The sequence below is a fragment of the Mixophyes fleayi genome, chromosome 4 (genome assembly GCF_038048845.1).
Source record: "Mixophyes fleayi isolate aMixFle1 chromosome 4, aMixFle1.hap1, whole genome shotgun sequence".
NCBI classification, from domain to species: domain Eukaryota; kingdom Metazoa; phylum Chordata; class Amphibia; order Anura; family Limnodynastidae; genus Mixophyes; species Mixophyes fleayi.
Window position 1 is genome coordinate 2,986,382 of NC_134405.1, and position 13,747 is coordinate 3,000,128.

Below are 13,747 nucleotides of genomic sequence, written 5' to 3' on the forward strand. Positions count from 1 at the left end.
ACATAATTTCTGTACTTAGAGGTTTAATAGTTATTTATCAATATTAATGTGACTCAGATATGTTACAAACAGCTACGTAAGGAGTTTATTGTGGCATTAACTGGACTGCACCCACTCATTAGTATAAGAAGAGGTGGGGAACTGGTGATATATACAGTATGGGGTATACAGCAAGATGATGACAAGATGAGGGGATGTTTCTAATCCTGCATTTATTAATAACTACCATCATTATAACACAGGACTCTGAAACAGTATTTAACAAAGGATAAACCATTCTTTATTAAACCAACAGATACAAAAGGGGTCACACGGGGAGGATATCCTGATGCTCTATAAATTTTGGTGTATGAGCTACAGATAAATGAGTATGATGTTGTCACATTGGTAAGAGACCCTGATAATCTGTAAATTGGGTGTGTAAGCTGAAGATAAATGAAGGAGATGGGGTCACATGGGGTGGAGATTCTGACTATCGATAAGTTAGGGTGTATGACCTGAGGATACATAAGGGTGATGGGGTCTTCATGGAAAAGCAGTCCGTGACTCTCTACAAATTGGGGTGTATGAGCTACAGATACAAGAGGGTGTTGGGTCACACAAGGAGAAGGCTATGACTTTCTATAAACTGGGATGTATGAGCTGTAGAATCATGTGGATGATGCAGTAACATGGGGAGTAGACCCTGACTCTCTATAAATTGGGGTGTTGTAGCTGTAGATACATTGGATGATGGGGTCACACAGGGAAGAGACCCTGGCTCCCTATAAATTTGGGTGTATGAGAGGTAAAAACATGTGGGTGATGGGGTCACACAGGAAGTAAAACTCTGAGATATATATACATGTGGTTGATGGGGTCATCCAGGAAGTCGTGCTGAGGCTGATTGGGTCACATAGAGTAGGAGACTCTCAGCTGTAGATAGATGTGGGTGATGGGGTCACACAGGGAAAAGACTCTGAACTGTAGATACTTGTGGGTGATGGGGTCACCCAGGGAGGAGACTCTCAGCTGCAGATAGATGTGGGTGATGGGGTCACCCAAGGAGGAGACTCTGAGCTGTAGATACATGGGGGTGATGGGGTCACACAGGGAGGAGACTCTGAGCTGTAGATACATGTGGGTTATGGGGTCACCCAGGGAGGAGATTCTCAGCTGTAGATAGATGTGGGTGATGGGGTCACCCAAGGAGGAGACTCTGAGCTGTAGATACATGTGGGTGATGGGGTCACACAGGGAGGACTATGCGGACTATGGATCATATATGAAGGAGACCCAGATCATCTGTATTTTGGGGTATATTGAATGTCAGTAACTTGTTGTTGTTAGGGAAATGGGGTGTCCGGTGCCCTATTATAACTTGCATCCAGGAAAATGGTCAGGGTCCCGAGGCTGGTGAACACGATAAATGTCCACAGAAAGAGGCGGTCCACGACCATTGCAACGTATTGCCAGTCCTCCTTCAGCTGTGAGAGAGAAGAGAGAGGACTCAGTTCATCTAGCTGTGCCGATAATCCCTACATTATTATTCCCTAGTGCTGTACACATCTGCCAATCATCCCTATTGTATTATTTTCCTGACACTGTACAGTTCTGCAGTACATCCCTATAATTCACCTGGCACTGTATACCTCTGTATAATTTGTTATTACTCTCCTGGTACTGTGTACCTCTGTAGTATATCCCTATTTTATTATTCTCTGAAACTGCAAAGCATTTCCGCTTTAACCCCACATGTTGGAGCCAAGCATCACAGGCTTAAGCCTGGGGTGTATTATTACCAATGCCTGGCCCCTATTCCTCCCACATAACTCCCACAAGACCCCACTCACAGCGTCATAGTCTTCTTGTTCCTGCAGCTGCTGAGCCAGGTATCGGATCGCACTCACTGCTGACTGTAGTTCTGGAGGGAGTGTTAGCCCAAGACTGGGACCCTCCAAAAACCATTTCATATCTCGAGAGAAGGCGTCTGCCTGATACCTGAGGGGGGAGATACTGAAGGTCACTTCTGATATCTGCATATTAATCAAGCAATCAGCACAGTTTATACAGTTTAGATATAACATATTATCAGTATATATTTACTTTGGAATGTAGGTTCAAATGCAGGGCAAAAATTTGCATTCCAATACGGCAGATGTGCCTCAAAATACATCCATATTTAGATATTAGCATATCTTAGACTTGCAGCCCCCTAACACCTGGAGAGCAACAGTGGCAGAGGATAGTAAATTGTGCACAATATCTGTGTTTTTTTCTTTTGTAATTCTGTGGGCAGCACAGTGACTTAGTGGTTAGCACTTCTGCCTCACAGTGCTGATGTCATGAGTTCAATTCCCAAACCATCGGATTATCTGTGAGGAGTTTGTATGTTCTCCCCGTGTTTGCTTGGGTTTCCTCCGGGTGCTCCGGTTTCCTCCCACACTCCAAAAACATACTGGTAGGTTAATTGGCTGCTATTAAATTGCCCTTAGTCTCTCTCGGTCTGTGTGTGTGTATGTTAAGGGATTAAGACTGTAAAGTCCGATGGGGCAGGGACTGGTGTGAGTGAGTTCTCTGTACAGCGCTGCGGAATTAGCGGCGCTATATAAATAAATAGATGATGATGATGACACATCCCCAGATGCACGTCGTAGGAGACACATCCTTTAGTGGAGGCCTTGTATAAAGATATCTGATGATGATGATACTAGCAGCTCTGTCTACTGATTGGCCGTTTACGCACTGACCCCTCCAGCTGTCACAGCTATATGACAACAAGTCACCACCATCTGTTCGGATTACTTATTTATTATTACCTCTATTGCTGCACATACTCTGCTATGTCTCATGCTATTGGGTAAGTCCCTGACGCACTGAATGGTTCTGTGAAGGGTGTCGGCAGCACCCGTGTGTCAGGAATTTAGTGCCCATATGCCGATAGCCTTAGGGGTCAACATTTTAATAGCAAGAGAAATAAAAGTATTGTAGGAAGCTGGACACTATGTATTATATATCAGGAGATGTGGGGTATTCTATCCCACAGAGTCCATTTACACAGACTCCATTCAATTGTAAAGTGTATTTATATTCACCCCAATAAAATATGACTAAAGGTTGGTGCGTGGTAAGAATAGGAAAAAGTCAAACCAAAGTCCAGCTTCCTACCTCTTTAGCACCACCCTTCATTCAAGGTGTACGTAATTAATAGTTATCCAATCAGTGTAAATGCCAAGCTAAACGCCCCTCTGTGTAACGGCATCAAGATTATGCCCTGGTCCGTGTACACGGGCGCTAGTAAACTTGACTCCATTCTCCATCAAATTATCTGAGATTCCCTTCTTCTAAACAGCTACGTCATTTTCAAGCAAAAAATTACATTATTTTTACCCATCCCCTTTTGTGAATTTGGCCACAAATTTCTAGAAGGTTCATACCTGTCTGGTTTGGGAAATATGAAGTCATTTTCCGGCCTGCGTATGAAGTACTCATCTGCGTGACGTGGAGCAGCCACTGGACGTAATGTCGGCAACACTGGAAGGGGGGGCTCTGGCTTTGGGCGACTGATCCGGAGATATCGCGGAAGATGCATGATACAGATCTAAGACAGAATAGAAAAATGAGGAGGAGGTGACTGAGACAGAAGGAGGAGACCACACCACGGAAAATGACCTCTTCCTCCAAGCCTAGGCAGCCTTATCTAATTCTAGGAGTTCAAAAAATATATCAACTTTGAAATACTGTGTAGACCATTAATATCTGAATTCCCAAAAACCCTGTTAGGATCCAACTTCCGAAGAGTGGGAAGGATAGGACAACTCAACCTGGACAAGGACAGACAGACATAACATACCTGTCGCACCCACTGCGGCATGTGGTGAGTGTTTGGCGACCGATGATGCAAATTCAGGACAACCACACTCAGAATGACAGAGAAAGTGACGAGTATCATTGTGAACATGAGATAGTTGACTATGATTGGGACGGCTAACGAGGTCTCTGGAACTTTATCAGCCAGAAGCAGCAAGAAGACAGTAAGAGTGAGGAGGGCGAAGATAGACAGTGTCATCTTCTCACCTGGAGCGGAGGAACATAGAGTTAGAGGAGAAAGAATCTCAGAGATTATAGAGCCTGTCTTGAAGTGTATGGATGAAAGGTATGGATATACGAGGTGATATCAGACCAATGTGTGTGTAGAAAGTGACCTATTGATCCTAATCTGCTCTTTTAAAAAGTCTGCTAGACCAGGTCTTGTGTGTGGTGGTGGTGGTGGTGTACCTATAGAGACATGGATCTCCGAAAGTGTCTCACATTCATATAAAATGTCTCACAATCTTCTGACCTTGGACTGGAACAAGTCATTTTTGGTGCACGCTCCCCTCTAAAAGATATCTGGGAGCAGGGAAAGAACACTAATGTTTACCTGCGTCCGGTGGAAGATAAAAGACAAAGATGGCCAGAATAGTAATCAGGATACAGGGTACGATGATATTCACAATATAAAATAGCGGTTTCCGTTGGATCACCAGGTAAAACGTTATGTCCTCATAGGATGGGTCTGTGGGGAGAGTGTTCTTACGGGAAGATCGATGATGTATCTCCCATTGCCCATTTTCTGCAACAATAAGCATTTAATGCTAAGAAACCCAGCACATACATGATATACACCTGTATCTATGTGTCCTTAGTATGCTAGTGTAGAATATACCGCTGAATACATACAGAGACTAACTTATAACAAATACATCCAGTTTGCACTATGGAGAGCACCCCATGACATCGGTAACACAGGTAACACCACCATGCATGACTTATATATTGCCCAGTTTCTCACCTTTGAATGTGTTATGAAAAATGACAGCTTGCGTTATTTCCCGTCCCTGGGCGTCCCTGGGGTGTACAAGTGTCACCTCCTCTGCACCATACGTCTGAGAGCGGAACACCATGCTGCAGTTCTGCCAGTCAAAGGGAAAGTACTGGACCTAACGTGGTAGATAAGTGATTACTAGATCACGTAGATTGGCAACGTGATGACTCAAACCTGAGGTCTATGTAGACAGGAAATATATAACCTGAGGTCTATCTAGACTGAAAATATATAACCTGGAGTCTATGTAGGCAGGAAATATATAACCTGGAGTCTATGTAGACTGAAAATATATAACCTGGAGTTTATGTAGACAGGAAATATATAACCTGGAGTCTATGTAGACAGGAAATATATAACCTGGAGTCTATGTAGACAGGAAATATATAACATGGAGTCTATGTAGACAGGAGATATATCACCTGGAGTCTATGTAGACAGGAAATATATAACCTGGAGTCTATGTAGACTGCAAATATATAACCTTGATTCTATATAGACAGGAGATAAATAACCTGGAGTCTATTGATAAAGAAATTAAATGTCTAGATATCAATAAAGCATAGTTCATTTATTGCAATAGAGCCAGCCATCAATATAGATAGCATGGCTCCCGAGACAGAGGTAGAACACAGATATACCATGTGTTCCTGGGCCATATAAGGAACATACAATTCACTGACACACTGTTAACACAGTTGAAGAAAGGAGAGTTTGCAATGCTAAAAACAGATGTCTCTGTCTTAGAGAGTTAGTTACACAAAGACAGCAGAATAGTAGATTCCACAACTACAGCATACTTATATTTAAGCCAGTTAACCCTTAGTCTGCCTCCTCATTCCCTCATGATTTTCATCAATGACAACAATAACAAATATTTGCAAGAATTTAATTTAAGACAAGCAGAAAATTGCATGAATGTACTAAATGTACAGGAGGAGATATCCCCTTATTGAGACTAATATCAAGCAGATCCGTGACCTTTCTGTCTGACCATACAGTGGTTCATGCTGCCCGTCACCATCACAAGACCCTGCTGTTCTTGTAAAGCTTTTTCTCAGTTTAAAAATTTCAGTCTTAGTAGAAATTCTATTTCTACCTATGGACTTTACACAATTTAGCGATACATATAACCACTAGCTTAATGAATAGGAAAACCTCTATCTTTATCTCCTACTAGAACTATAACCCTATTACAATAATATTTATTTATTTATTTATTTTTACCAATACTCCTAAACCTTCCAAATATAGACCATATTGTCTTAATCAAATATTCAATTTTTCATGGGAGTCTAATATGTAAGTGCTACACTCTTAACCTATTAGAGCAAATATACTTCCCTTTGAAGTTAACACAAACCTAATACTTTTCTAATTTATAAGGTTACTTTCCTTACCTGCCTTAATTCTTCATTAAACACGTATGTCCTTAGATGTTTCATTAGCTACTTATCAAGAAGTTTTGTTTTTCTAACCTATTATTCTTTTAAGGAATAAGTATAATGCCTACCATAGGGGAAATACCAACTATTTAATTTTGAGTGAAAATTCATCTTCTCTCATTTCTTATAATTTATAAAATCATCCTCTGGAATCTTGGTTAATATTCTTATTGCTAGAAATCACAATACCCACAGTACAATTTCCTAGATATCTCTATTAATTCCACTTATATACCCTGTAGTCTCATAAATATTACATTCCTTAGGGTAAATATATATGACTACATTATAGCAGGTGGCCTATATATTGAAATACCATGTCAATCACATCCTGGACTCATCTTAGGTTTTTACTGTCCCTTTGTCTATACCTTGTTGTGTATCTAGTCAATTCTGTTCTTCTTTCACAACCCGCAGTAATATTACCATAAAACTTTTAGATAAATCCACTCTCCACTCAAAACGTTCTGTCTTCTCTTTCTGCACGATACAAGTAACACAACTCAGAGGTTCCTTGAAAAGCAATTTGTGCAAATAGTTTGTAATATATTCAATTTTCCCTGCAAAGATAAAACCTGTCACTAAATCAGCAACGACAGGTGGTCGAGAGTCTTCTGGTCCAGGCCAACGCTCCAGAAAGGACTCTGCACACTGCATGTTACGTCTTGTCCATATGGTATTTGTAAACATTATCAGCAAAGTCAAATTGTTTGAGCCACCAGTTGCAGTTCTCTGATGAAAAGATTGTCAGCAAGTTAAACATGTTTTCCAAGCAATTGTAACGTACTTCATACCTGAAAACCAAAGTTCTAATAAACTCAGCATGTACATTATATCATGAAGGTTGCTGTATGTTCATCACTTCTTCCCACAGGGAGACTCTAAATCCCATACTGGGTAGGGAAGGAGGGGTGTTATTATGACCGTTACACTCTCTAGGGTCTACTCCAGAGAGCCACCTCTTCCCTCGGTTCTTGATCTGGTGGTTGGTGGTGAAATAGGTACAGGGAGAGAGACCATTTTAGTTGCTGTTGATTGAAGTGCTCTGATTGCTCTGCAGACTTCACTTGCTTATATTGAGACACATGTGATAACTCAGTTTATCAGCTGTGGGTGTGACAGAATGTTTACGTCAGAAGCCACGGCGGTGCCTCAAGCCACCGCAACTCCCCGTGCCCACAGGACGCGCCAGCGCCGTCACTTCCGTCCTCCTCGTCCCCTTTGCCTAGGCAACAACTGGGACACTTTTGTCTCCCTGCCGCCGCTTCCGGACAGTTGTCTCTCAGCTCAGCCTCCTTAGCTGATTAGGGCGTGTTCCTCTAGCCACCAGGGCTGATTAGTCTGCTGGACACTCTGTCTTTCCATTGGACAACTTCACTATTTAAGACAGTGAGGACTGACCCTCACTGCCGGTTATAGCGTCCTGTTTCCAGTTAGTTGACCTGCTCCTGTGCTGTATTTGGTGAAAGAATTTTGGATTGATTTCTGTGAATGACCTCTTTCTTTCTCCTGGATCTTGATACCTGCTTGTTGCCCTGACCTTCTGCCCATTACCTGGACCTGAATCATCGCTTGTTGTTCTGACCTTCTGCCTGTTACCTTGATTTGAATCTCCGCTTGTTGCCCTGACCTTCTGCCTGATACCTGGACTTGTACCATCGCTTGTGGCCCTGACCTTGTGCTTGTTACCTGGACTTGTATCATCGCTTGTGGCCCTGACCCCGCTTGTTTCTGACCTTCCCGTCTGTTCTCAGTTTAGGCCAGTCAGACATTATCTCTCACTTCCGGACCGCAGACCTCTGGCCTGTTCCTACTCTGTGTTATTACCTCCCACTCCTGTGTGCTGCTGAGTGACTATAAACTTGTACTACATTGAGTGTAAGACCTGGGGGCATCCGAGTACCTGTGAGCATAACCAGTCTCTATGGGAAAGGAGGCTGCTATAGGTGAAGACCTCTTCCACTAGTTCTACAACTTTATGATGCACTGGTGGCCATAACAGTTTATTGGGGTGATTTTCAGGGGGATTTTCAGGGGGTCAGCAGCAGGTTTTATAAAATCATCAGATCTATTAAGTCAGGTTTTATAAGTAATTATTTGTAAAGAGAGTTGTTTTGATATCAGAAATTCACCTCTGATGAGACAAAAGTCCAACAATGCAGCTTGGGGAAAAAGAGTACAGTAAACAGAAAAGAACGTAATTCCACTTGTAGTATGGAAGGGAAGTAATGCTGGTAGAGCAGAAGGTATTGATTTGTAACAGATACCTTGAGTACTCCTCGGTGGTGCCTTCTACCCCCTCCCGATCTCTTCCCCTCAATATAAATATCTGATAAGAAAGTAAAGTGATTCCACCTGCAGAACAGAAGGGAAGTTATCCCTCGGCACAAACTACAGATTTTTTAGCCGGTTATCGGGCCAATCACACGATAAGTATAGTATAGTGTATACGGTCCAACGATCAACAATTATCGTTCAAAAGCACATTGTATTGTTTGATTTGATTTTATAAACTCACGGCCAGCAGTGTAGGCAGATCTCCATCGTGTAGAGAATCACGATCTTCTCAGCAGAGGGTTTTGAGACATGAAGATCACAGATCTGATGGTAAGTCGTGTAGGTATGTACACATGGATCGGCTGCTGATCGGGACTTTTTTTTTATTCAGTCATTGGTAAAATCTTTACTGATATGGCAGAAATTTTCTGTAGCTTGTACCCATCCTAATACAGGTAGAGTAGGGGGTAGGGATTTTTAGCCCATACATATGGGAGACAGTGAGCTTCTTTACACCCCACCGTCAGACATGAGTGGCCCACGGTGCCTTCTGCACTCTCCCCATCTTCTCTCCTCTAATTGTACTCTCTTTATACCGACCAGTGGTTTCTACAATACACTGACACTTCTAAAACAATACTAATACTATAAGTGAAGTTATTATATTCCTCGGATGAGGTTAAACAAGAGAAGAACAAAGTGACAATAGTTACTAAGCTAAAATGTCTCATGGGAAACAGGGCTGACCTACTTCACCTGAGCATAATAGGACTTTACCTGTCGCCTACACACAATGACTGCCACTGCTATAAAGACAGGGATAATATAGGAGGGATCATCCTCACCTCAATGCTGCAGCTACTGTGATACAGGGCAGGCGGGAGCCAGGTAACATTCCCATCCCAAGTGACCAGGACATCGACCTGTAAGCCCACATCAAACTCACCGTCATAACTGGGGGACAGAGAAGGGAATACAAAGTACGTTAGTAGGGTACAGGATTTGGGTCCACCTCTGAGTAAGACCCCCATCTCTCCAGTCACTCACTTGTTCATAAGGACAATGTCTGGTTTCCACACCTCTTCAGAGGCGATCCTCAGATGCTCGATCCCGTCATATGTTTTGGGGTCCCAGGTAAGTCTGAGATCATTCCAGGCCTGAGAGCAAATAGATCATTGCGTCATTAAGAGTTGGACACAATCCACATTTTTTAGAGTAAAAAAGGCATTTTTGCATTGTCCATGTGCACCAAGAACATATATATCTTTGCATCCACATTAAGATTTCTGTGAATGCCAGACTGGACTAAAGAGAAGGAACTGGAGAGGGAATCGGTGTAATTGATATATAGTTAGAGGTTGAAACAGCCGTAAACACACCTGTCAGGAGGCGTATTTAATGCGGGTGCTCTACTCTTACAGCACAGATCCACAAAGCTGCTGATGATGATGATATTGGTGATGGTGATTGAGATGATGATGGTGATGGTGATTGAGATGATGATGGTGATGGTGATGGTGATTGAGATGATGATGGTGATGGTGATTGAGATGATGATGGTGATGGTGATGGTGATTGAGATGATGATGGTGATGATGATTAAGATGATGTATGGTGATGATGATTGTAATGGTAATGATTACGGTGATGATAAATATGATGATACTAAATGCATCACTGTTACACTGCCCCTGTCTATACAGCCGGAGGTGCGGGAACTGTCAAAAGTTTAAAAATAGATAAAAGTTTTAAAAAAAAATTATGTGGGGTTCTTCTTGGCCAATAAAGCCGCGAGGTCTATTTATAGTCTATGGGGATTTACCACGATGTCATGGGGATTACACGCAAATTTTTTCCCCGATTTAACGTAATCAGCAGTAGGCTGGCAGCACGAGGGTTAATAGTGGCCGGGCGGGGGGACCCCACGCTTTTTATTTATTTTATTTTTTTTAACTTTTATCTATTTTTACACTTTAAGCAGCTGCCGGACCTCCGGCTGTGTAGGCAGATAATGTAACAGTGATATTTTTACTAATCACGGAGATAACACAGGTAAGTTAGCTAAACACGGGAGTGTTTGACATTGCAGCAAATCGCCAGAGACGACCAGCGATTTTTAAGATCAGAGTAAAAATCGCAGTTTAATACATCTGGCAACTTGGGGACTAAAATCACGGGTTATTATCTGCAATTTGCAGCGATTTTAAAACGCTGAAAAAATCAGACTTTGATACATTTACCCCTAGAGTCAGTGTTGTGTATCCTGTGACCTGTCCCTGTATCTGCCCTGTGTTCTGATTCCTTAGTTGCCTTTCATGGTCTTTGTCTGCTGCCACCATGTGGCATACTCTGGTGAGACAGCATAGGTCAACAGTGAACAGGTCGGCCCAGTCCCCAGGACACAAGTGTCCTAGTGGTTAGCACTCCTGCCTCACAGCAATGGGGTCATGAGTTTGATTCCCAACCATGGCCTTATCTGTGTGGAGTTTGTATGTTCTCCCTGTGTTTGCGTGGGTTTCCTCCGGGTGCTCCGGTTTCCTCCCACACTCCAAAAACATACTGGTAGGCTAATAGGCTGCTATCAAAAATTGACCCTAGTCTCTCCCTCTCTGTCTGTCTCCCTGTCTGTCTGTTTCTGTTTCTGTGTGTGAGTGTGTGTCTATATTAGGGAATTTAGACTGTAAGCTCCAATGGGGCAGGGACTGATGTGAATGAGTTCTCTGTACAGCGCTGCGGAATTAGTGGCGCTATATAAATAAATGATGATGATGAAGTGTTTGCGACACAGAGGTACTGGAGAATTGGAGTACAGAAGAGATATAGAGGATTCTAAGACCCTGCGGTACTTTCTATGTGCCCTAGACCACCCCCTACCCTGAGCTCCAGCACTACACATACCATATTCATGTAGACCTTCGTCGTAAGCTCTTCATCCTTCTCATTCTATAAAGGGAGAGACAGAGTATTAAAGTCATTAACCAAGATCTACTGTCATGTGCAATTAAATCTGCACCCGATCCCTGGCCATAAAATGAATCTCAGCCCCCACCTCTGACGTCTTGGAGATTCTGTGCCTCTAATGCAATTTACTTTGAGCTTATAAATATGCATCAGATAAAGTTCGACAACAGCCTGAAATATTGGGGTTTAAGCACCCAGTAATACCACTGGATGGAGAGACAAAATATTAGTAACATTATTATCCCTTTTATAAGGTTATAATGGATATTGTACCCAACTGCTGGGAGAGACTGTTAAACAGATTTATCCTCCTTTATATACTTATTATTTACTTCAACTGAATCCAGGACTTATCAGAATTCATTGAGGATTCTGATTTGCTAGCCCTGGCCTTTGTAGTGGGTGCTTATACTTACCAGACTGACGAGCTGTGAGAGAATCATCCCCACTTGTGCCGTCACCTTCTCCTGCGGGGTCCTGGTGGGTCGGACATGGACATTGTAATCCTGGAACAGCTTATCCCTGAGGGATCCCTCAACGGAGGCCGCCGTGGATCCTGTAAGTGACATACATGTCATGTGAGGAGCACATTGCAAACAGATATGTACATAGCCGTCCAGGGTAATAAGCCCCAAATAACGTATAGAGGATCCCCAGGATTCCTGATGTCTCACTGACAAGTTCACTAACTGCAGAGTAATAGTTCTTAGGCTGCACTTACTGAGTCTGAGTCATTAAGGAGAGCAAAGCATAAAAAAGGAGCAACTTTGCACCTGGGCAAAGCCATGTTACATTGGAGGGGGAAGTAAATGTAAAATAAGGGGACAGATTTATAATTGGGATAGGGCATTTCTTAGATCAACTTTAAATTTCAGTGTAAAAATAAAGCCATCAAGTATTTGTGTGTTACATGAAACAACAGCCAGTGTTTAAATTATGAGCAAAATAATAAAATAATTTGCACCCCTTGTATTGTAAGATGGTTTATCCAGGAGAAGATGTACTCCTTTTCTTGGCTTACTTTCCTTAATGACTCAGGCCCATAGAGAGGATTATTTCACATATATTATCATTATTAATATTGTCTAGTTCTCACAGTCCTTACAGCAAAACTTTCTATAGTTTCCCTTTAGTAAATTTGTCCCTCGGTGTGCTATAGGATGTTTGGTGCATTATTGCGGTGTACTGGTGTAACTGATGTATATGGTGAGTAATGAAGGTGGTCTGGGGTTTTTGGTGTATTATTGGGGTGCACTGGTTTAACTGTGATGTATTCGGTGAGTATGCAGGTGATGTGGTATTTTATGGGGTATTCGTATTTCTGGTAATGTTGAGGTGTTTGATGTATTTTAAGGGTGTTCTGGTAATGTTGAGGTCTTTGGTGTATTATCAGGGTGTTCTGTTAATGTTGAGGTGTTTGGTGTATTATCGGGGTGTTCTGGTAATGTTGAGGTGTTTGGTGTATTATTGGGGTGTTAAGGTAATGTTGAGGTGTTTGGTGTATTATTGGGGTGCTCTGGTAATGTTGAGGTGTTTGGTATATTATTGGAGTGCTCAGGTAATGTTGAGGTGTTTGGTGTATTATCAGGGTGCTCTGGTAATGTTGAGGTCTTTGGGGTATTATTAGGGTGCTCAGGTAATGTTGAGGTGTTTGGTGTATTATCGGAGTGCTCTGGTAATGTTGAGGTGTTTGGTATATTATTGGGGTGCTCAGGTAATGTTGAGGTGTTTGGTGTATTATCAGGGTGCTCTGGTAATGTTGAGGTGTTTGGGATATTATTAGGGTGCTCAGGTAATGTTGAGGTGTTTGGTGTATTATCGAGGTGCTCTGGTAATGTTGAGGTGTTTGGTGTATTATTGGGGTGTTCTAGTAATGTTAATGTGTTTGGTGTATTATTGGGGTGCTCTGTTAATGTTGAGGTGTATGGTGTATTATTGTGGTGCTCTGGTAATGTTGAGGTGTTTGGTGTATTATCGGAGTGCTTATATATATATATACTACTCTACACTGTACCCTCTACACAACTCAGCCCTGTACGTCCTACTGTCCTCCCTACCAGCCCACTTCCCCTGACTCCTCACACTCACCGCTGTGTGTGACCCCCACACTCCTCACCCCTTACCTCCGCCTCCTTCTATGTACTCTCCCTATCCTCTCCCTGCTCCTCTACATTGATCAGCCCTGTACGTCCCACTGTCCTGCCTCTCAGCCCACACT

General features: G+C 42.5%; 1 protein-coding gene across 1 annotated transcript in view; it reads right to left on the minus strand.

Moving 5' to 3' along the window:
* Nucleotides 1-253: 253 nt before the first annotated feature.
* The window catches only part of CHRNB1 (cholinergic receptor nicotinic beta 1 subunit), a 13,687-nt gene continuing 193 nt past the window's right edge, over nt 254-13,747 (minus strand). Inside the window, exons 2-11 of the mRNA XM_075206145.1 lie at nt 11,946-12,085; nt 11,467-11,511; nt 9,616-9,725; nt 9,414-9,522; nt 4,814-4,961; nt 4,403-4,594; nt 3,833-4,056; nt 3,417-3,580; nt 1,833-1,980; nt 254-1,466 (exon numbers count right to left, since the gene is read on the minus strand). Of these exons, the coding sequence (XP_075062246.1) occupies nt 1,326-1,466; nt 1,833-1,980; nt 3,417-3,580; nt 3,833-4,056; nt 4,403-4,594; nt 4,814-4,961; nt 9,414-9,522; nt 9,616-9,725; nt 11,467-11,511; nt 11,946-12,085 (1,421 nt within the window). The 3' untranslated portion in view covers nt 254-1,325. The remainder of the gene's footprint in view (nt 1,467-1,832; nt 1,981-3,416; nt 3,581-3,832; nt 4,057-4,402; nt 4,595-4,813; nt 4,962-9,413; nt 9,523-9,615; nt 9,726-11,466; nt 11,512-11,945; nt 12,086-13,747) is intronic.